Below are 22,760 nucleotides of genomic sequence, written 5' to 3'. Positions count from 1 at the left end.
AGGTTTTTGCAAGGCAAATGGGGTTAAGTGGCTTGCCCAAGGCCACACAGTTAGGTAATTATTAAGTGTCTGAGACCGGATTTGAACCCAGGTACTCCTGACTCCAAGGCTGGTGTTTTATCCACTATGCCACCTAGCCACCCCCTGAAATTGAATATTTCTAACCTCTTTGGTTTTATACTTAGATTTTTGCTATTTATTTATTTATTCAAAAAACATTGCCTCTCTATATAAAGAACTCACCTTGTTTGGAACTCAAAGTACATAAGAAAAATTTCCTTTTTTATTGAAATATGTCATAGTTTTATGACTCACCTGTATTCTATACTGGGAATTTATGAATGAGTACAAATATAATGTTTACTGAATAATATTTGCCTCAAAAGAGTTTCAACATTTTCAGCATTTGCTAAAGAGACCTTTTGAAACCTGGGATTCCTGAAAACATCCAACTAGACAGAGGCTGCATTTTTTTGTGCTGCTCTGTCTTAAAAGTTGTTGCTGCTGTTGGTCCTAGCTTTGATTTCTAGGGGAGAGCCACAGCTCTCATCGAAGAGAATATTTCTAAGGCTGGGCAAACGGGATCATCCAAGCATGGTTTTCCACTTGAGATGACAGAGGGAATGTGATGATGGAGGAGGGAAACACATGATTTAGAATCAGGAGACCTGAGTTTGAATCCTGCCTCTAACACATTCTATGTGGAATTATGGGCAGATCACTCAATCTGTTCAAGCCACACTTGGCCTCACCCACAAGATGAGAACGATTACACTGGTACTGTCTGTTTTACAGGATTGTTCTGAGAGTAGATCTTTGTAAACCTTTCTCAGAGCTACTTTACCACCCCTGTAATTTCCTATCCCAAAGAGTCTAATTTAATCCAAGGAAATTCCTGATAAATCAAATTGAAATTGGTCCCTATCTGGCCTGTGATAGATTCTTTACTCAGGCATTCCACATAATTTGAAGGCACTGTAATATAGGGCCAAACACACTAAACTTGCAGTCAGGAGACCTGGATGTGAGTTCTAGTTCTGTCACTTAGTAATTAATAATTTTCTGTCTTTGAATGAGTACATTCCCTTCTCTCAGCCTCTGTTTTCTTATATAAAATTGAATAAGGGATGAGTGTTAGACAAGATCTTTAAACTCTCTTTTATCTCTTAATATTCTATAATTATAATTGCTTTTGTTAAAAACATCAGTTTTCTCTTCTTTAAAATGAGGGGTATCTTAGATGAACACTAAAGGCCATTTTAGTTCTAAATCTTATTATCCTATGATTTGTGAGTCCTTTTATTTTATGTTCCCTTGTATCTAATACTACCTTGACAGCCATCTCTGGTAAAGAGGAAATATACCCCTCTAGTACATGAGAAATTTCATTCTTGTCTTTATTTCCTTTGTCTTGGCTATATTCTGTTAGAATTCAGATGCTACCCATCTCTTCAGTCTTCAACTCGGTCTCCAGACAAGATGGCTAAAGAAGGATATCGGTTAACTTTTTCAGATGATAAATCTGTAGATTCTCCTCCAGAGAAAGAGCTGATAGCAAAGACAGATGTTTATCAGCTTAGCCATGAAACCTTATCAAGTAAACGCTTGGATGTCGGTGATTCAAGCCAAATCCATCCTTACCAATTACCTCAAGATATTAGTCTGGATAATTATAATAGTCACTATCCTCATTCTATAACCTTACATGGAAGTTTTAGCAAGAAATCCCAGACTCATCATAAAAGCAAGAATTACCAAGACTATAGTACAAAATCTTTGAATGACACAAAGACTCCTTCATCCCACTCCTATGGAGATAAAACAACTCCTTTAAGTGACTCAGAATCCAGCACTGGAAGATTGTTGAAGCTCAGTTCAGGTAACAAGTCATTTGATTTGCTATGGACCTTTTTTCAAAGGAGGGAGGGAAGGTGGAAGTCTACAGCAAGGAAATCTCTTGGCCTCTATATATCTTGAGTTGTGATTCAGGGATCGTTAGAGATCTGTGAAATCCCTGGTTTAAGATGAGTGTGAATTGATACATAATATAATAGAGTTTTCATTGTTGAAAGCTTGGTTCTACAATCATGTCATATCATAGTTCACCAAATCCTAGTAGAAGTAATGCCAGAAGCTTTCTGGGAATTCTGGATCTTTACAGATAATGACTGCAAGTGTAAGTAATCTCTAGTTGGGCCTGTATGTATGTAGAGTTGGGTATGTGTGCATACATATTTATACACATATCCATATATATCCATATATGTATTGTGTATATATGTATATAAATATCTGAGAACCCTGCTGGCTGATGAGGGTAAACTAGTTGTAGAATAAGTGATGGATCCTACTCCAGAGAGTTTTCATTTTCTAACACATTCCCTCCACAGATCTATATACCACAAGCCATTTTAGCAGTGATTCTACTCTGCTGGCCAACAATGAAGAACAGTTATCTGGGGGCCTTGCCGATTTAACACAAGCACATCATTCTTTCACAAGTAATGCTACTCTGGGAAACTCTCTGCGAACGTTCCTGTTGCCTTCAGGGACTCAAGAAGACAGAGGACATTTGGCAAAGAGGTCCATAAGCCCAACTAGAAGGGGATTTAAGAGGAAAGACAATCTTTTTTCAAACATGGTGCCAAATCATGGGCTCAAAGATGTTACCAACAACAAGGCAAGTGTTTATTTGTGCTCTTAATAAAAATTACATTAGAACTGTTTCTTTTTATGGGGATAAATTCCTAAATAGTTTAATCAGAAATACACAGATGACTTTGAAGAAAGAAGTTAAGGGGGAAAGGCCAAGGTTGGTGATTTTTTTCCTGTGGTCTTGCAACTTCATATGCATGTGCTTCATGCAACTCTTTCATTCCTAAAGTGGAATGAATTCTATTTCCACTACAAAAGTGTGAGAGAGAACCAGGAAACCAGTGGGGAAGCAGCTTTGGGGCTGGCCTTGGTAATGTATAAAGAAGAGAGCACTTGATTTGAAGTCAGAAGACCTGAGTGAATTCAAGCCCCAGCTTTGCTACTAACTACCATCATGTGAACTTGGGCAAATCTTTTCCTTACCTGTCAGGAAAATTTCCTTAGCTATAAAGCAAAGGAGTTAGACTGGAGCAATGGTGTCAAATTTATATAGAAATTGAAGATTGGGGGCAGCTAGGTGGTGCAGTGGATAGAGCACCAGCCCTGGAGTCAGGAGTACCTGAGTTCAAATCTGACCTCAGACACTTAATAATTACCTAGCTATGTGAACTTGGGCAAGCCACTTAACCCCACTGCCTTGCAAAAAAAAAAAACCCTAAAAAAAAATTGGAGATTGGGTGCATTTAATTAAACATAAGGATTTTTGCAGGTTTATATTGACTTAGAAAACCGCATGTCAGTGTTACTTATATGTAGTCTCTTACATCCTTGATAATCTGTGGGCCATAATAGAAGGGAATCCAGAAATAAAAGAAGCCTTCAGAGGTTTCTAACATTGAAATATATACTGATATCTACATGTGAATATACCTATACTTTTGTACCTGATACTAATGTATTATTTATGATTACTTTGATGATAATAATAAAAATAGCAACCCTCTTCCTAATAATACCACTAATGTATTTTAAGCACAGCCGAGCTGGAGTAGGTATTGTTCATGATTCTTAGGCGTTTGTCTTCATCAAATGTTTTAAGATGGAAAATTTGAAAATTCTCATATTATTATTATTGCTATAATCAATATCAACTTAAATTGTTTATCGGAATAATTGAATCTATATTTTGCTTTATTCAGCAAAACCTTATCTGTGTCTCAACTCAGAATTAATTGATCATTCTTTATCAATCAACATTTGTGACAATTGTTGAGTAAAATATCCTAAATTGATCTGACAGTAAATTCTTCTGTGTATTAGACAAATGTGTTCAATTTAATTCAGCATATGTATCAAGCCCCCCTTGAATTGAATCTTCTTGACTCCAGTCTTGCTTATCTTCAACTTAGTCTTCATGTGGTTGCCAACTTTCCCTTCTCTAGCACATGGATTCTCATGCCCATCCCCTTCTCAGAAATTTTTAGTGGGTAAAAATACAAGCTTTTGAACCAGGCATCTAGCCAAGCTTCAGTCCCAACCTCTCTTACTTCACATTACTACCTTTAAAACTGGAATTTGACATACCTGAATTTGATGGACCCTGTGCTTCAGTTTCTTCATTGATATAATGAGGGGTTTGACTGGATAGTTCCATTCTAGCTCTAAATCTATAATCCTTTGATTCTTGTGCATGCCAACCTCCCTACTTCTGCTGTTTAGAACACTATTCTTCCAGGCCTAGTTTGGATGCCACTATCCTTGTAAGTTATCTTTGATTCTTGCAAGCTACTTTAGCATTTGTTCCCTCCTCACATTTCCCTCAGAGCACTTTTCTGATCTCTTCTTTGCCTTCATCACTTTCTACCTGCTCTTGTACTTTGTTTACCAGTCATATTTTGCATGTAAACTGTGACTGGAAGTTCTATGGAACAGGCACTGGGTCATTTTTATCTTTTTTATTTTTTTAGTGCCAAGCACCTTTGATAAATTTATTAAATAAATGTTCAGGCCACTATACTAGGCATATAAGAGATAAAAAAAGGATAAGAGACAATCCTTATCCTCCTAGAACTCAGGATACATACCCGAGTCAATATATACAAAAACAGCTCCTGCTAAATGCAGAAGAGAAGTAGAGGTTGGAAGGAAGCAAAGGACCCAAGTGACTACCCAGAAGACTATTGGAAAAGGCTGTCCAAGAGAAAAGGGCAATAAGTGTGTCAGAAACTGGTGAGGTTAAGAAGGATGAGGATTGAGAAGAGGTCATTTGATTTGTCAAGCAAGAAATCATTGGTAACTTTGAAGAGAGCAGTTTCAGTGAATGATGAGGTCAGAAACCAGAGGGAAAGGAAAAGAAGTGGAGGCACTGGAATAGACCGCTTTATCAAGAAGCTTCTCCATGGAAGCAGGATGATAGAGCTTGGGACTCGACAGAACCAGGGTAGATTTTGCGAGGGTAGGAAAAACATGTCAGCAAATATTTTCAAACACGGTTCCAAGCTATAAATATTACTGGTCCTCTGGAGCTTACCCACTGGACTGCTTGGCTTTTGTTTTCCTCTTTTCTCAAGGCCTTACTCACTTTTACTTCATTGTCATTTTTAGTCCCATCTCTTTCAAATTTCTCTTATCAGAAATTATTTCTTTTTCTGAAGTCCTGTAGCACTTCTCATTGACACTTTTTTGAAACTCAATCACATGCTTCTCTATATCACCTCCAACTTTTTATATATGTTTTGCCCTGACTTCCTCTTTGATCTTGCACTCCTCAAGGAGAGGGACTATGATTTTTACTTCCTTGTTTTTCCTCACAGTTCCTAGAATGGCACACTTTCAATAGAAATGGTGCTCAAGGATTATTTTCTGAAATGAGAATAAAGTCAGCTTTTCTTGTACCTCTCACTAAAATATATGTTAATATGCAGTTTAGGTCACAGATGCAAAGTACTGTGAGGGCACAGAATATGAGCCCTGGAATTGGAGGGGGGCCTGACTCTGACACTTACTGAGTGAGACACTCTTTCCAAGTTAATAACTTCTCAGAATCTATTTTCTCATTGCCACGAGGATAATGAAACTAACATTAACCTCATAGGCAAGACTAGCATATTAAAAGTACTTTGTAAACTTTAGTTGTTATAAAATTTATATATGTATATAATTTATAATTTATATAATTTATATCTTATACAATCATTATTGGTGTTCTCAATGATTTTTTTAGATATATAACAGATTTAGATAGAGCTTATGCTCAATAGTTTCAAGATGATTTTTCTTAAAATATAAAAAAAGTTTCAAGAACAAAGGTATCATAAACTGATAAATTCATGGGGCTAATCAACAAAATATTGAACTAAAAAGGTAGATTCCCCCCCCAATATCCAAAGATATCAAGTGATAGTAGATATTGAATGGTATCTTTGCATCTTTTTCCTGGAAATATTGATTCTTATATTTACCTGAACTATTGATAATATACTGTAATATAATGAATCTTGATTTGAAAAATAAGGCCACAGATTCTGTGGTGGTACTGCTTTGATCTGTGAATTTCTACTGCTCTTCCTGAGTAAGAATGATGTTGGTTGGTATGCTTTCTTCCTTTCTTGAGCCTCTCTCTAGTGACATGGGTAGTTTACATGGTTTGCAAGGAAACCGTAGTCCCCCACCGGCTGCCAGGACTTACCATGTGACCAGAGTGCTCCAACAGCTCTTGGATCTAGTAGACAAGCACTGGAATGGCTCGGGGTCTCTGCTTCTCAACAAGAAGTTCCTGAGTGAGTGACTCTCTCTCTCTCTCTCTCTCTCTCTCTCTCTCTCTCCCTCCCCCACTCCAAAATCAGCTCTGCTCTGGCTTCTAAGATGTTCCCAATGGAACCAGTGTGCCTGGGCACCATAGGTTCTCTTCTTCTCACCCCACCTCAGCAGGGGGACAAATGAACTGCAAATCCAGTATGAGTCAACATTGGGATATGGCAGCCCCCAATGATAATGCAGTTAAGTAGCCCCAGTAGTAGGGAGCTGATGATGCTGCTTGACATGACCCAGATCAGACCGCCTTGGGAGCCTTGTGTATCATTCTGGGCATCATATATTAAGAAGGATATTCCTTTATGAAGGAAATTGGAGGAGCAGCCACAGTGGTGAAAGGCCTCAGAGGTCATACTGTGTAATGGAGAACTCATGTTCCAGAGAAGGGAAGACTTTGGAGGGAGGATATGATAACTGTCCTCAAGAAAAGGGATTGGATTGCCTTTATCTGTAAAGAACAAAGCTGGGCACAGTAGGGGGCAAATATAAGGGCATCTCAAAAGTCTTGGTACAGTTTTAAGCTTTAAGCTTTAACTCTCAGAAGCTTCCATGAGGAAAAACTCTCTAACAAGGAGAAAGAGTGTGCAGCTCTTGGAAGGAATGGACTCCTCTTCACTTTCTTCAAGAAAAGGTTGAATGACTTTTGGTGAACTTTATTGTAGCCCAACTTGACCTTCTGAAGAAAAAGGAAACTGCTAATTCCTGAGGATTCAATGAACTGATTCTGTAGGTTTCAGTCTAGAGAAAGTTGTTTTCCCAATGTTTTACTAGTCCTCATCTGGAACACAGTTATTAACAGATCTCTGAATTTCTCTTATTTTTTTTTCTATATGAATTTTACCAGCACATACTGGTATAGTAGAAAAAAATGAATTAAAAATCAGAAAAACCAAATGCAACACCAGGCCTGCTATTTAATATTAATATGATAGTGGATAAGTCACAGCAAGTATCTGGTGTAGAAAGAATGCTAAGGTATGAGTGAGAAAGACTCAAATTTCAAATCTTACCTTAGATACTTAATAGCTGTAAGACCCTGGGCAAATCAGTCCTCCATGTCTCAGTTTCTTCTTATATAAAATGGCAATGATAATATCTACTTTGCATGAGTGTTGTATTAAATAAGATAAATGCAAAATGCTTTACAAACTTTGAAGTTCTATATAAATGCTAACTAGTATTACTATTGTTGTTGCTGTTACCATCACTACTCCTCAGTTCCCTTTTATAAAGTGGAGATAATAATGTCTGTACCTCACATATGGTGCTTTGTAAACCATAAAAAGGCATTACATAAAATGAATTATTTATTTTACTTCATATCTTCAACTTTAATATGTTAACTACTCTTTCTACCTCACAGGGTGATTAAGAAAATCAAATGATATATATATTATATATATATATATATAATATATATATATATAATGTATTTTATGAAATTCAAAATGTTGTATAATTATTTGTTATTATCAGGGTTTTCCCCAAATATCTAGGTAATATATTCTTTCCTGCTGATTGCTTGTTATTCATAAAATATTATTTTTCATTCCTAATTCCTAGTTTTTATACAGAATCATCAGGTTTGCAAAATGGATTCAAATTTGCATAAATGTTAAAGCATTATACAGATGTGTTTAACTAGCATATTAGCCACTCTCAAAGGATGCTTTAGGACATTTTTCTAAAGTACAAAGGAGGATTATCCTGCCCTCAATAGGTCTATTTGCCATAAATCTGAAGTATCTTACAAAACACTAATGTTTATGAAAAACAGAATAGAGGGGTTCTCTAATACTCTTCAAAGAGTTGTTTTTATAAAGTGACTTTTTAAAAAGACTAGCTATATGAAAACTCAAATAAATCACTTAATCCTTCTAGGTCTTAGGTTCTTCATCCATGAAAATGAGGACATTGAAATGTCAATGTCTAAGGTTCTTTTGGTAAAATTCTCAGATCTCTTGTAGTACATTCTATTGTAAAAATAGGAAATATGATCATTGGATTTTTATTTTCTTTTTGATATGTAAAGAAAAGCACTCTTGCTTTAGCACTTTGTTCTGTTTCTACAGTAAGACCTCTATAATATGATAGAAGCCAATGTTGGCTTTGGAGTCAGAGAGGCCTCAGGTTTGAATCACAATGCTTCTATTTGCCACTTACTAATAAGACAACAGTCAGGATTCCATACTAGTCTGAGCCCCTAGAGTGAATCCTGTATCTATAAGAGGCTTTCATTTTTTGTTTTTCTTACTTGGAAAAACTTGTTTGAAAATCTCCCACCAAGGGGCAGCTAGGTGGCGCAGTGGATAAAGCACCGGCTCTGGAGTCAGGAGTACCTGGGTTCAAATCCGGTCTCAGACACTTAATAATTACCTAGCTGTGTGGCCTTGGGCAAGTCACTTAACCCTATTTGCCTTGCAAAAACCTAAAAAAAAAAATCTCCCACCAAGACTTTCTTGGAATCATAGGGCAAAGTCTTTAAAAAGGGAATATATATTTGATGACTTTATAAAAGAAACTGTAAATCAGTGCTGCTGCCTTTAGGCCTTATCTGTCTTCCCCACCCAATTTTCTATAGATTCTGCTCGAGACATGCTACTGACCTTGGTTGTTCCCAACCTTGTTCCACATTGGACCCGATCACTGCCCAAAGAAAGCCTGAAAGCCTCACGAAGAAGAGACCTTGAACTAAAGGATATAGGACAGTTTCCTGGCATCCCAAATGATCTGGTATATTTCCCAACTCACTTTAATGCCTTGGTAGCAAAGGGTAAAGTGTAGAACATGAAACAGCAATTTAACCAAAATTAATCATCACCAGGAAGTCCTATTAAAAATACATTGAAACTAGGCAAAACAGGGATGGCTAGGTGACTCAGTGGATAGAGCACCAGCCCTGGAGTCAGGAGTACCTGAGTTCAAATCAGACCTCAGACACTTAATAATTATCTAGCTGTGTGGCCTTGGGCAAGCCACTTAACCCCATTGCCTAGCAAAAAAACAAAACAAAACAAAACAAAAAACTTTTTAGAGCACTGGCCTGGGAGTCAGGAGTACCTGGGTTCAAATCCAACCTCAGACACTTAATAATTACCTAGTCGTGTGGCCTTGGGCAAGCCACTTAACCCCATTGCCTTGAAAAATCTAAAATCTAAAAAAAAAGAAACTAGGCGAAACAGTAGATAGAGCACCAGCCTTGGAGTCAGGAGGACCGAGTTCAAATGTGGCCTCAGACACCTGATACTTGCTAGCTGTGTGACCTTGGACAAGTCACTTAATCCCATTGCCTTGCAAAACCCCACCAAAATTACAATGAGAAAAGTCAGACCAAATCTCTGATATCAACCTTTCCCAAATCTACCATCAGGTATCAAGATTAGGCACATTTAACTTTGGAACTTATTTAAAATAATAACCCTGAAACAAGACAGAAAAGTCCTTCCATGGTCAAAGTGAGGTGTTGCTTAGGGCTGAGTTTGGTGTCTGATCTCTGAATTCTTTCTGGTGGATCCAGGAATCCTGATGGCAAGGGAAATTGTTGAGACTTCAAGCTTGTACCTCTGGGTTTGGTTAAGAACCATTTCTATATTTGGCTGTTGTCAGATTCAAATAGCTGCACTACTGGCCAAAATTGCTACCTAAATACAAGCAGGATGCTCAACTTCAACATAAAGGACCCTGAAGATCCAGAATAAATTTCAAAATTCCAGGAAGGGCCTAACCCCAGGAGGAAAAGATTATTTTAGAAACCTATATGACCCAAAGATAAACAAAGTCAAAATGACCATTCAGCCAAAGTTCAATAAAGAACAGATTCTGGTTTTGGCACAAATCCCCATTTCAGCAGTTATATTAGGAGAGACAAATAAACCTTTTCTTGCCTTCAATTATTTAAATAATAATTATACAATTATTTTAGTAGTAAAAATGTTGCAAATCTTGGAATTCCCCCCCCCCCAAAAAAAAATTAATTCCATTATAGCTAAAAACTGAGACTCAATGAAAGGGAAAAATATGGATTTTTTGTTAGGACTAAATGAATACTTAGAAAAAAATAAAGAAATTTTAAATAAATAAATAAAAGCTCTAGAAGAAGGAATTAAAGCAAAAAACCCCCCTATTTTTAACTCTTCCTAGGATTTTCTCCATTGCTTTCTCCTGATGCCAAGGAAACTTAAGTTATCATTGAATTTCTAATGGTTTTAACTGTAGAAACTTCAAAAGAAGTGCTGCAGATTGTCATGCTTAGAGATGGAGACTCATATATTCCATTGTAGCTCTTGCCTAAAACCAGAAGCATTTGAGCAAAAAACTTAACCCCTTGTCAGGGATATTATAAAGGACAGAAGTAAGCATTTATCTTTGTTTTGTTTTTTAACCTAAAGGAAGCATTGAAGCAAAAGATGGTTAGAGTACTGGAGGAAAATCTCTTTTTGTCTGAAAAGATACAGCTGTTGGAGGAGAGTGCTTCAAACTCTGGTGTGGTTGGGCACCAGTCTCACAGTTATGGTATGTTCATCTCTATGTTTTTGCAGATTCAAATGTATGTGTCTAGATTTCTTTCCCCTCCTTCCCCACTGCTTTAACTCAATAAGACTCCCTTTGGGAGACAAAGTACTGTCTTCCACTACCCCCACCCACATTTTATTTCTTAGAGAATTCATCAATCAGCTTTTCCCATAAGGTCTTTATCCAGTTTAATTCTGCAGCCCAGTACCCTCTCTGTGTAAGGTCCTTTGACTCTTTATTACAACTTGTTTTCAGAAGGAGACTGTTCCTTTTTCAGAGGTAATCTTAGAACTACTATATGATCTCTACAAAACCAATATAATGTGGGGCCTTAGGATCTTGCTAATTTGTCGTGAAAATGAGCAATTTCTATCCACCTAACAGATTCACATCTTTGTCATTAGTCTGCTATGGGACCAGAAAGTATATGTAAATGTTTAAATCTTTATCCTTTGTCTCTACTAAAATAAATACCCCTTCCATACTGATGTCCTGTAGTTTTTCATAACTGTACTGGTAAGCAGTAGAAATACAATAAGATGGGTTAACTATAAGGAATGTTGAACTAGGTGTGAATTCACTGAACAGTAGATCACCAAGGGCTTACTCACTCCTATGAATTAAAAGGAAGGGTATCACAGTAGATTTGAGACAGATGAGGGAGGACTAGTCCCTTCTGTCTTTAATTCCTAAGATCTATCAATTTAGAGACAGGAGGAACCCTTAGTTACTAATTTGTCAGATTTGTCAGAATGCTGCTAACCCAGAGGTATTACGTCCCTTGTAGATGAATTACTTCGTAAAAACCAACAACTGAATTTGCAGGTGGCTTCTCTGAATCAGGAACTTTACCAGTTGAAAAAACTCGAAGAGACAGTGGGCCTTCTCCAGGAAAGTCAGAGGTACAGTCACAGGTACCCCAAGTCTTCTGAAGGGAGAGAGAGAGGGGGAGGGAGGGCCTTCCACTGGCTTGTAGGGGGCAGCACACTCCCATACTAGACATACTAGTCTCCAAAGGGAGCAACTGTGTGTCTATTCATCTTTATATCTTCAGTACCTGGGAGCCCAGACCAAATGGTCTTATACAGAGATGGTAGATGCTTAATAAATAAATAAAGTCATTTGTTGAAAGAATGAATGAAAGGGCAGCTAGGTGGCACGATGGTTAGAGCACAACCCTGGAGTTAGGAGGACCTGAGTTTAAATCCAACCTCAGACCCTTAATAATTACCAGCTATGTGACCTTGGGCAAGTCACTTAATCCTATTATCTTTCAAAAAAACCCCAAAATATTAACAAATATTTAATATTTCATCTGTCTGAAGTTCTTTCCAGCCTTATCAGTACTTCATTAGCCTAGTAGGGAGAAAAATATCCTTTACCAAGGGGAAGAGAAAAATTATTAAGCATTCAATAATGTGCCAAGTTACTGACTTACTCCCATACTCAACTCCTTTATAAAATACTTTGCATATATTATCTCAAATAAAATGCAATTAAAAATTGCATTCAATAAAAGGCCTTGGAAGCATAGATTAAAAACCAATTGGAAACTAAATAATCTAATCTAAAGAATGAGTGAGTCAAAGAACAAATCATAGAAATGATCATTCCATTGAAGATAATGACATGAAATATATATATAACAAGAATTTGTGGGATGTAGCCAAAGTAATACTTAGGGGAAATTTTATATCTTTAAACATGTAAATCAATTTAAAAAAAAAGAGAAAGGGCAGATCATTGAATTAGGAATGGAATTTTAATAACTAGGAAAAGAACAAATTAAAAATCCCCAAATAAACACCAAAACAGAAATCCTTAAAAATCAAAGAAAAGATTTAAAAAATTGAAAGTTAAAAAAAATCTATTGAACTAATAAAACTAGGAGCTTGTTTTATGAAAAATAAAATAAAATAAATAATAAAATAAAAAATAATAAAAAGATAATAAAATAAAATACATAAACCATTGGTTAATTTGATTAAGAAAAAGAAAGAGAAAACCAAATACCTGTATCAGAAATGAATATATCATTAATGAAATTGAAAAAAAAGATAAAATCAAAGAAATTATTAGGAGCTATTTTACCCAATTGCTTGTCAATAAATTTGATAATCTAAGTGAAATGAGTGAATATTTACAAAAAATATAACTTGCCCATATTAAGAAGAGAAAAATGAAATTATTAAATAACCCAATCATAGAAAAAAGAAATTGAACAAACTATAAATGAACTTCCTAAAAAAAAATCTCTAGGACCAAATGGATTTATAAGTGAATTCTATTAAATATTAAAAAGCAATTAATTCTAATACTAAATAAACATTTGGAAAAATAGGTAAAGAGTCTGACCATATTCCTTCTTAGATACAAATAATAGATTTGAAACCTAAACCAGGAAAAAGAAAAAATGTAAAAATAAAACTATAAATCAATTTCCCTAATGAATCACTGTAAAATTTTTAAAATAAAATACCATCAAGAAGATTACAGCAATATATAGTACAAAGATCATATATGTGGATCAGGTAGGATTTGTGCTAAGAATGCAGGACTGGTTCAATATTGATCATATCAATAATAAAATCAACAAAAATCATATGATTATCTCAACAGATACAGAATAAAAGATTTTGGCAAAAACCAGTTGTTCCTATTAAAAACACTAGAAAGCATAAGAATAAATGGAGCTTTCCTTAAAATGATAGTGTCTACCTAAAACCAAGAGCAAGAATTATCTGTAAAAGAGAATTCAAATAAGAATAGGCATTGAGGAAGCAATACTAATATGCAAACTTAGGGCAGGAAACATCCAACATTGTCATGACAACCACAGATAGGACCTGAGATTCAATAAATCTAGGAGTTTTTTAGGGATATGTTAATTAAATGTTTTATCAAAGGGGGATGATGTTATAAATGACCCTTGATAGAAAAAAGGTTCTCCAGCCCTGACTTAATCAACTAAAAAACTATTTAGCATGGTTGCAGAAATAGAAAATAAATCTACATAAATCATCAGCATTTTTATATATTATCAATAAAGACCAATAGAAAAGAATAGAGAAATTCCATACTTGAATTTTATCTGCCAATAAATGATAAGGAATTATTTGCACATAATTACAAAACATCATACAAACCAAGACATATTTAAACAACTAGAGAAATCATGAGTAGGTTGAGCCAATAATAACAGAAATGACATTTCTTCCTAAATCAACTTTATTCAACGAATTGTTTTATGGAACTAGAAAAAGTAATAACAAAATTCATCCGAATTAATAAAAGTTTAGGAATATCAAGGGAATCAATGAAAAACATATGAAAGGAGTCTAATAGTGCCAGATTTCAAATTATATTACAAAGTGGTAATCAATAAAAAATCTGACACTAAGAAAGACTGTGGATCAATATAATAGATTAAGAACATTAATACACAGTAGTAAATGAACATAGTAATTTAGTATTTGATAAATTAAAAGATCCAGACTTTGAGGGCAAAAATTCACTATTTGACAAAAATTACTGGAAAAACTGGAGAGCAGTTTGACAGAAACTAGACATTTACCATATCACACATTATATACCAAGATAAGGTTAAAATAGATACATGATTTACACATAAAAGAGTGGTATACAGGGGAGCATGGAAAATTTTACCTGTCAGATCTAAGGATTAGGAAAGAATTTATGACTAAACAAGAGATAGAGAGAGACACATGAGGAGTAAAATGAGTAATTTTATTACATTAAAGTTAAAAAGGCCTGTACCAAAAATAAAACAAAAACAAAAACAATGCAATCAAGCCTAGAAGGAAACTAAGGGAAAAAATTTATAACAAGTTTCTCTGATAAAAGCCTTATTCTTGAGAAATTTATAAAGAGCCATTCTCCAATTGATAATCATCCATAATCTAATTGATAATAAAGGAAGTTGGGGGGGTCATCTACATATCAAACAGGCTAGAGAGCATAAGATCTTGGAGGAATAAAGGTCCCAGTGGGGTGTCCCCTCAAAAAACAGCCCCCAAAGCCTTGGAAGTGCTGTAAATTAGTCTTGGGTTGAGGAAATGAGTAAACAAGAAAAAAAGGACGAATCTGACCATAGTCAGATAGTCCCATAGTCCCATGGAAGATCAGAACACTCAGATGATGACAAAATCAAAGCTTCTGTATCCAAAAGCTCAAAGAGAAATAGAAAATGGGCTCCGACTATGGATGAGCTCAAAAAAGACTTTGAAAAGCAATTAAGGGAGGTAGAGGAAAAGTTGGTAGAAATGAGAGCAATGCAGAAAAATCATGAAAACCAAATCAAAAGCTTGGTGAAAGATATACAAAAAAAAACCCTGAAGAAAATAACATGTTAAAAACCAGTTTAGGCCTAATGGAAAAAGCAAAACCAAAGGCAAATGAGGAGAAGAATGCCTTAAAATGCAGAATTGGCCAGCTGGAAAAGGAGATAAAAAAGCTCTCTGAAAAAAATACCTCCTTCAAATGCAAAATGGAACTAAAGGAAGCTGATGACTTTGCAAGAAAGCAGGAAGAAATAAAACTCTGCCAAAAAAGCCAAAAATTAGAAGAAAATGTGAAATATCTCATTGGAAAAACAACCAACCTTGAAAACAGATCCAGAAGAAATAATTTAAAAATTATTGGGCTATCTGAAAACCATGACCAGGAGAACCTAGACTTCATTTTTCAAGAAATAATACAGCAAAATTTCCCTGAGATCCTAGAAGCTGAGGGTAAAATAGAAATCAAGAGAATTCATTAGTTACCCCCTGAAAGAGATCCCAAAAGAAAAACTTCCAGGGATATTATAGCCAAATTCCAAAACTCCCAAATCAAAAAGAAAATTCTAAAAGCTGCCAGAAATAAACAATTCAACTACCGAGGCTCCATAGTCAAGATTACATAGGATCTGGCAGCATCTACATTAAGGGCTCATAGGGATTGGAATATGATATTCCAGAAATCAAAAGATCTTGGTTTACAACTGAGAATCAACTACCCAGCAAAACTGAACATCCTCTTTCAGGGGAGAAGATGGACTTTCAATGAAACGGGGAACTTTCAGATTTTCCTATGGAGAGGACCAGAGCTGAACAGAAAGTTTGATCTCCAAGTACAGGATGCTGGTGAACCACAGAGGGAGTGGAAGAGGCACTAACTATGAGGAACTATGATGTTGAACTGTTTGTATTCCTATACAGGAAGAAGATACTGATAACTCATATAAACTTTCTCATTTATAAGAGCTGTTGGAAGGAGCATATATAGACAGGACATAGGAAGGAGCTGGAAAAGGAGATAAAAAAGCTCTCTGAAGAAAATAACTCCTTCAAATGCAAAATAGAACTAAACGAAACTGATGACTTTGCAAGAAAGCAGGAAGAAATAAAATTCTGCCAAAAAAAAGCCAAAAATTAGAAGAAAATGTGAAATATCTCATTGGAAAAACAACCAGCCTTGAAAATGGCATGATGGTATAATGGTATGATGTGGTAAAGGAATGGAGTCAATGGGTGATGGGGGAAAGTACTGGGAGGAAGAAAAAGGAGATGAAGAAGCTGAGAGATTTCACATAAGAGTCAAGAAAAAGCTTTTTTTCAATGGAGTGGAGGGGGGGGAAGGCAAGAGGGAATGAGTGAGCCTTCATTCTCATCAGAAATGGCTCAGGGAGGAAATGACATGCACACTTAATAAGGTGAGAAAATCTGTCTTGCCCTGGAGAAGGATGGGAGGAAAGGGACGGGATGAAGGGGAATGGGGGGAGTGAAGGGGGGAATAGGTGATAGAAGAGAGGGAAGATGGAGGGAGAGGGTACTCAGATGCAACACATTTTTGGACAGGGCCAGGATGAAAGGAGAGAGAGAAAATAGAGTAAATGAGAGTGGGGAGAAATAGAGTGGAGGTACAGCTAGTAATAGCAACTGAGGGAAAAATACTGAAGCAACTTCTCTGGTGGACTTATGATAAAAAAAAAAAAAGTAACTCACTCCAGAGACAGAGCCATTGAAATCGGAACACAGACTGAAGTACAATTTTTTTCTCTCTCTCTCTCTCTCTATTCTTGAGGTTTCTCATCTTCTTGGGGGGGGGAGGGAGGGGGTTTATGTTTATTCTTATGTTTACTCTTATAACATTCAATTTACATCAATGTATGGCATGGAAACAATGTAGAGACTGTCAGCCAGCCTTCTGTGGGGGGGGGGAAGGGAGGAGGGGGGAAAATGTAGAATTCAGAGCCTTGCAAAAAATGATGGGTACATATTACTACTATATATAATTGGAAAACAAATAAAATGCTACATTTAAAAAAAACAAAAAAATTATCTTATATAATTTTGCTATCTCTTATACTTTATATTTAAAGATATGATTTTTCTCTCATCACATCCAACTTAGATCAGTGTATACCATGGAAACAATGTAAAGACTAACAGACTGCCTTCTGTGGGGGATGGGGGGAGGGAAGTGAGACTGGGGGAAAAATTGTAAAATTCAAAATTAATAACTTTTTTAAAAAAAGCAAAAAAAAGAATATTATTCCCTAAGGTGTGTCAATTCTCTAATTATCTGTTGTTCTCTCTGATGAATAATTTGCTTGAAGTTTGTTACTTACTGAAGAATTGAATTTGTTACTTATCTTACTGAAGAATTTTGTCTGTTAATTGAGAATATTGTAAATTATAATTCAAAAGTGGATTGGTTAGAGTTTTTCAATGGCAAAATGGATTTCTGAAACTTTGGAGACTCTAAGCAGAGATGCATTAAAATAGAATAGTTGAATTATTAAATATGTCTGTCAGTCTTGGACCTTAAATGCAGAATACAGAATTTTCCTTTTACACTTGAAAACTGTATCCCCATGACTCCAAGTCTTAACAACCCCCTTATCTCCTATTATCCAGTAGGAAACCTGCAAACTTAGAGCTATATTCCAATTCAGGTTAGATTTTAATATGTATGGAGAGAGTACTCTAAAAGTCATCAGGACATTGCCATCATCACATTTCAGCAAAATGAATTCTAGGGGCAGGTTAGGCATTGGAATATAGTCCAGGGGATGGCAATATGATTTAGTGAAAGGGATATTTGATTTGTGTTAGAAGAGCCTACCCTCTCAGGGCTTCCTTTTCCACTCAAAAATGAAGGATATGAGCTTGATTACATTGAAGCAATGCTAGACCTAGCTCCAAATCTATCACAGACCTCATACTCAAAATTTTTCTAACTTGAGAGGATCTGAAAGCTTAAATTCTTGTGCATAGCCTTTAAGGCACAACCCTGGGGAACCTTCAGGAGACCCCAAAGCAGGAGAGGAGGACTTCAGCAAAAGCTAGCTTTGTTGGCATAATAATATAATAATGTCTTTCCCTTATAATTCAGGTCCCTGGTTACAACCAATGAGTATTTGTTACATCAGTTAAATAAAGAACAAAAAATTTATCCTGGAAAAGCAATCCTGCCTCCTGAGAAGAATCACCGTATAGGAAGAATATCACCCTTTGGAAAAACTCTACAGCATTCCTTATCACAGACAGCTCATGATGGAGGTCAGTATTGTAACCCTGAGTGATCTGGTAGATAGCCTCCCCAGGATGGACTACTCCATCTATGTTCACGTACTGCTATAAGTGACTGCTGTTATAATTGATTAAATAGGGTTGGGATATTTTATGGTGATTTGTTTAAAAAGAAAAGACTAATTTTTTTTTAGATACAGTTAGCATTTCTGCCTTCCACTTTCTCCCAACAAATCACATTCTTTTTCTACCCCTAGAAATTCAATTTAATTCAACCAACATTAATAAGTTTCTTTGTATAAGGTACTGTGCTATAAGGTACTATAGAAAATAAAAAAGAAATATTCCATTCCTTCAGTAAGCATACTCTGCTGAGGAGCTGCAGATGGGCACAGCTACAAATAAGATAGATTTCAAGTGAAAGACAGAGAGGCTTAGGAATATAGGAAATGGGGAGAGAATAGGGAGCTCTGGGAAACCAAATTAAACAAGTATTTACTAAGGACTCCTGATAATGTGATACCCTATGCAGAGTACAAAGACAAACAAAACAGCACTTGTGGTGTTTAAAAGTTAGAGAGGTATAATTTTGGGGTATTAGTAATTATTAGTTATTAGTAATGCTTGCATTTTAATGAAAGAGGTCAGTGGGGGCAGTTAGATAAAACAGGGCAGCTAGGTGGCACAGTGGATAGAGCACTGACCCTGGAGTCAGGAGGACTTAAGTTCAAATCCAGCCTCAGACACTTAAAAATTGCCCAGCTGTGTGACCTTGGGCAAATCACCTAACCCCATTGCCTTAAATAAATAATTTTTTTAAAGAAATTTAAAAAGAAAGAGGTTCCATATCACCTGTCTGACAAAAGGGAGAATCCACATTTTCCCAGACCTGTCTAAGTAAACACAGTGAGTAGGCATCCCATCTATTAGCCTAAATTTAAATTTTCTTTTCTTGGTTAAGTTTTTGAGAAAGATTTCTGGATAAGGAAGTGGAAAAAGTGAAAAACCTTGGCTGCAATACAATTATTACAATACATTAGTTATTAAATACAAGAGAGGAATAATCATTTTTCTCATTGTGTTCCAGCTCTTGTTCTGATGGAGACAAAATAGGTTTTAATGTACACATATGCCACTTATATGTAATACAGATCTATATCTCTCTATCTCTATATGTATGTATACATAGTCAAAAAACATACAAAATAGCTATAAGGTAACCTTGGATGGGAACTGAGAAGAGGAAAGGCCTCATGTAGAAAGTGACATTTGAACTGAATCTTAGAGAAAGGTGGGGATTGTAGGAGGCAGATGTGAAGAGGGGGAAGAGAGGGAAGCATTCCAGGCTTCTCAGAACCTTATCTGAACCTTGAAATAAGAGAAGAATTTTGAAAGGCAGAGATAAGGAGAAGGTATATTTGCACAAATCCATGGAAGTGGAAAATGGCATATCTTCACATTTGGGTAATTAGTTGTTAGTTCAGTTTGGTTGGACAGAAGTGTGCCTGAAGAGGAGTAATGTCATTATGGACACCTGGCCTTAAAAGCCAGATCAACAAGTTTGTATTTCCTCCTAGAAATAACAGAAGGTTTTTAAACAACCCAGTGACATGGGTCAGACCAGTGCGATAAATATTTTGGCTGTATTGTGGAGGAAAGATTAAAGATAATAAACACTAGAGCCTGGGGGACCATTAGGAAGCTATTAAAATAATCTAGATGAATAGTGGTGAAATACATGAAGAAGATGTTTGGAGGTAGAAGTGATAAGACATGGTAACTGATTGGATGTAGGAGGTGAAGGGTAATTCTACATGAATTTAAGAGGATGGTGAGGACGACCTGGACAGAAATACGAGATATGGAGCACGGCAGATTTGAGGCATGTGGAGGTGAGAGCTGATGGTTTGTCTAATATCCAGCAAGAATTGAAGATGTGGGACTAAAGTTTAGAAGAGAGATTAGATAGCCCCGAAAACATAAAGGTAACTGAAGGTAATTGAAGCCCATGGACAGGTGAAATTACCAAGGAAGAGTATAGAGAGGAAGGGGTTAAGAGCAGAACTTGTTAAGCACATCCATAGAGATTGAGAGAGAAGATGGAGGATGGGCCAGTAAATGAAACCTGGAAGGAAAGATCAAGTAGGAGATCCAGCATAATGGGGAATGCCCAGGTGGATGATGTGGTCAGCATGGCCAAAACCCACAGAGAGATCCAGGAGAATGAGATTGTCAGTTAGTAGCCAAGAAAGGCAGCTAGGTGGTGCAGTGGAATCAGGTATAAGGGAGTTTGAATACAGCTGCTGACACTTACTAGCTGTGTGACCTTGGGCAAGTCACTTAACCCTGCCCCACATCCAGGGCCATTTCCAGTTGTCCTGACCCATTGAACCTAGATGGCTCTGGAGAAGAAAATGAGGCTGGTGACTTAGCACAGTACCGCTTCACTCAAATCCAGTTCATGTGCTTGTCATGGCATCACCTCTCTGATGCCATAGTCTTCTTCAAAAATGTAGGACATGGGGTGGCTAGGTGGCACAAGGGGTGGCTAGGTGGTGCAGGGGGCGGCTAGGTGGCGCAGTGGATAGAGCACCAGCCCTGGAGTCAGGAGTACCTGAGTTCAAATCCGGCCTCAGACACTTAATAATTACCTAGCTGTGTGGCCTTGGGCAGCCACTTAACCCCATTGCCTTGCCAAAACAAAAAAAACTAAAAAAAAATGTAGGACGAACATTAGCAGCCAAGATCACTGGTAACCTTTGAAATCTGAAGGAAGGAAAAAGCACCTGCTGCAAAGCTGGTCTCCTTTCGAATCTGGGGTAATGAACTTTCAGGAGAAAATTATTTAGAGCAATTTAGAAAAGGATGGGATTTTTGAATTTTGCCCTAAGGATGCTAATTTTGGATTCTATGTGTTGTTTCTGGGCTGGATCCTCTATTGCAAGTACAGGAAGCATTCTCTCTCAGCTCCTGATTTAATTTGATACTTGACTAGCTTTGAATAATGAAGGAAAGATTAATGGGAAATGACAGAAATGAAAAAAACAAAGACCATCAATAAAGCATTCAGGAAAACAAAAGAAGAAGGGATAACAGATTCTGTGGCCTGGCAGCCCCATCCCTGCTGTTTTAGCCTCTAACTCTGTAGGACCTATTGTGCCTCTGCCAAGGAGGGGCAGGGACATGAGAGGGACCTGCTTCAAAGGCTCTGGGCCTGAAGAGTTCCATTAGCTTAACATGGTTTTCATTGTCATTCCCTTAATCTTTAGAGTTAAGTCAAAGAGAGCGGTACACAGAAGGATTAGAAACCTACATGCTTCGCTGACTCTGAGGCAGCCTGTGGAAGAGAAAGGAAAACTATTGCAGTAAAGAAGAAGACAATGTATATGAATTATAAATAAATCCCCATGGATCACTTTGGATGCTGAATTGGAATGTCACTTGGGTTTCCCTGAGTGATTAAGGACAGAAGTCAAAGCTTAAATGGCACTCACAAGCAGCTGAGACTCCAGTAAAGTCTTCCAGCCATAGAGGTTTGTACTATATCAGGAAAGCCTTCCCCTAATTAGAGGTGGCCTGAAGAATAGATGAGATGGGACATAGTGAGTTTACTGCTGGTAGAGGGCATCAGACAAAGACTAGATGTCCATTTATTGGGAATGTTGTAGAAGGAATTTGACCTTCAAATAAGGTTAGTACTTGATGGTTTCTGAAGTCCCATCCAGATTAGAAATGTTGTCCTTCTGTAGCTTATTGGAAACCTAAATCAAATTGGGAGAAGTAGTCATCTACTCCTCTCAGTGGTTTGCCATGTGGTTCAGAGGATGACAAAGCCCTGGCCATAAGGTTAACAGTGCTCTTGGAGTATATATAGGATACAAGGTATCTTAGAAGCTTCTGGTCCAACCCCCCACCATTTTATATAGGTCATGAGTTAGCAGAGCTGGGATCTGCCCCTAGCTCCTTTGATTCTTGATTCATCTATTTTTGCTGTGCTACAATGCTTCCCATACATACTGTCTCAAAGTCCTTGGTTCAGGCACTGGGCACGTTACTGTCTTGGAGCAATCTGGTCAAGCCTTAGCCTTGACCTTCCTGATGATAGATTCTTCCCTGCCCTGAGGTTTTATTAGTTCCTAAACACCACCTGAGAGGCAGCCCTGGGAGCAGCCTCAGGGGCTTTGCTCTCTCAGGACAGCTGCCTTTTTTGTTCCTGTCCACACTAAACAGGGTTTTTAGTCCTGCTGTGAGCTCCTGGCTTCCTGCCTTTAAGAAGAATATGTGTTGTTTCTAGTTTTTTTCTTT

The 22,760-nt window shown here is 36.9% G+C and overlaps 1 protein-coding gene across 5 annotated transcripts in view; it reads left to right on the top strand.

The window, feature by feature from the left end:
* Window positions 1-21,875, top strand: part of LRRC36 (leucine rich repeat containing 36) — a 55,618-nt gene extending 33,743 nt beyond the window's left edge. For 2 of the 5 annotated variants that reach the window (XM_074202498.1, XM_074202461.1), the window contains exons 8-15: window positions 1,430-1,879; window positions 2,391-2,680; window positions 6,209-6,374; window positions 8,990-9,141; window positions 10,797-10,920; window positions 11,708-11,834; window positions 18,319-18,485; window positions 21,725-21,875. In XM_074202498.1, the coding sequence (XP_074058599.1) occupies window positions 1,430-1,879; window positions 2,391-2,680; window positions 6,209-6,374; window positions 8,990-9,141; window positions 10,797-10,920; window positions 11,708-11,834; window positions 18,319-18,485; window positions 21,725-21,780 (1,532 nt within the window). In that variant the 3' untranslated portion in view covers window positions 21,781-21,875. Of the gene's footprint in view, window positions 1-1,429; window positions 1,880-2,390; window positions 2,681-6,208; window positions 6,375-8,989; window positions 9,142-10,796; window positions 10,921-11,707; window positions 11,835-18,318; window positions 18,486-21,724 lie in introns of those variants that run through there. The other 3 variants (XM_074202472.1, XM_074202482.1, XM_074202490.1) reach the window with 3 other exon arrangements.
* Window positions 21,876-22,760: the final 885 nt, after the last annotated feature.

This window comes from Macrotis lagotis, chromosome 1 (assembly GCF_037893015.1).
Source record: "Macrotis lagotis isolate mMagLag1 chromosome 1, bilby.v1.9.chrom.fasta, whole genome shotgun sequence".
NCBI lineage: Eukaryota > Metazoa > Chordata > Mammalia > Peramelemorphia > Peramelidae > Macrotis > Macrotis lagotis.
This window is presented reverse-complemented; position numbering and strand designations above follow the sequence as displayed.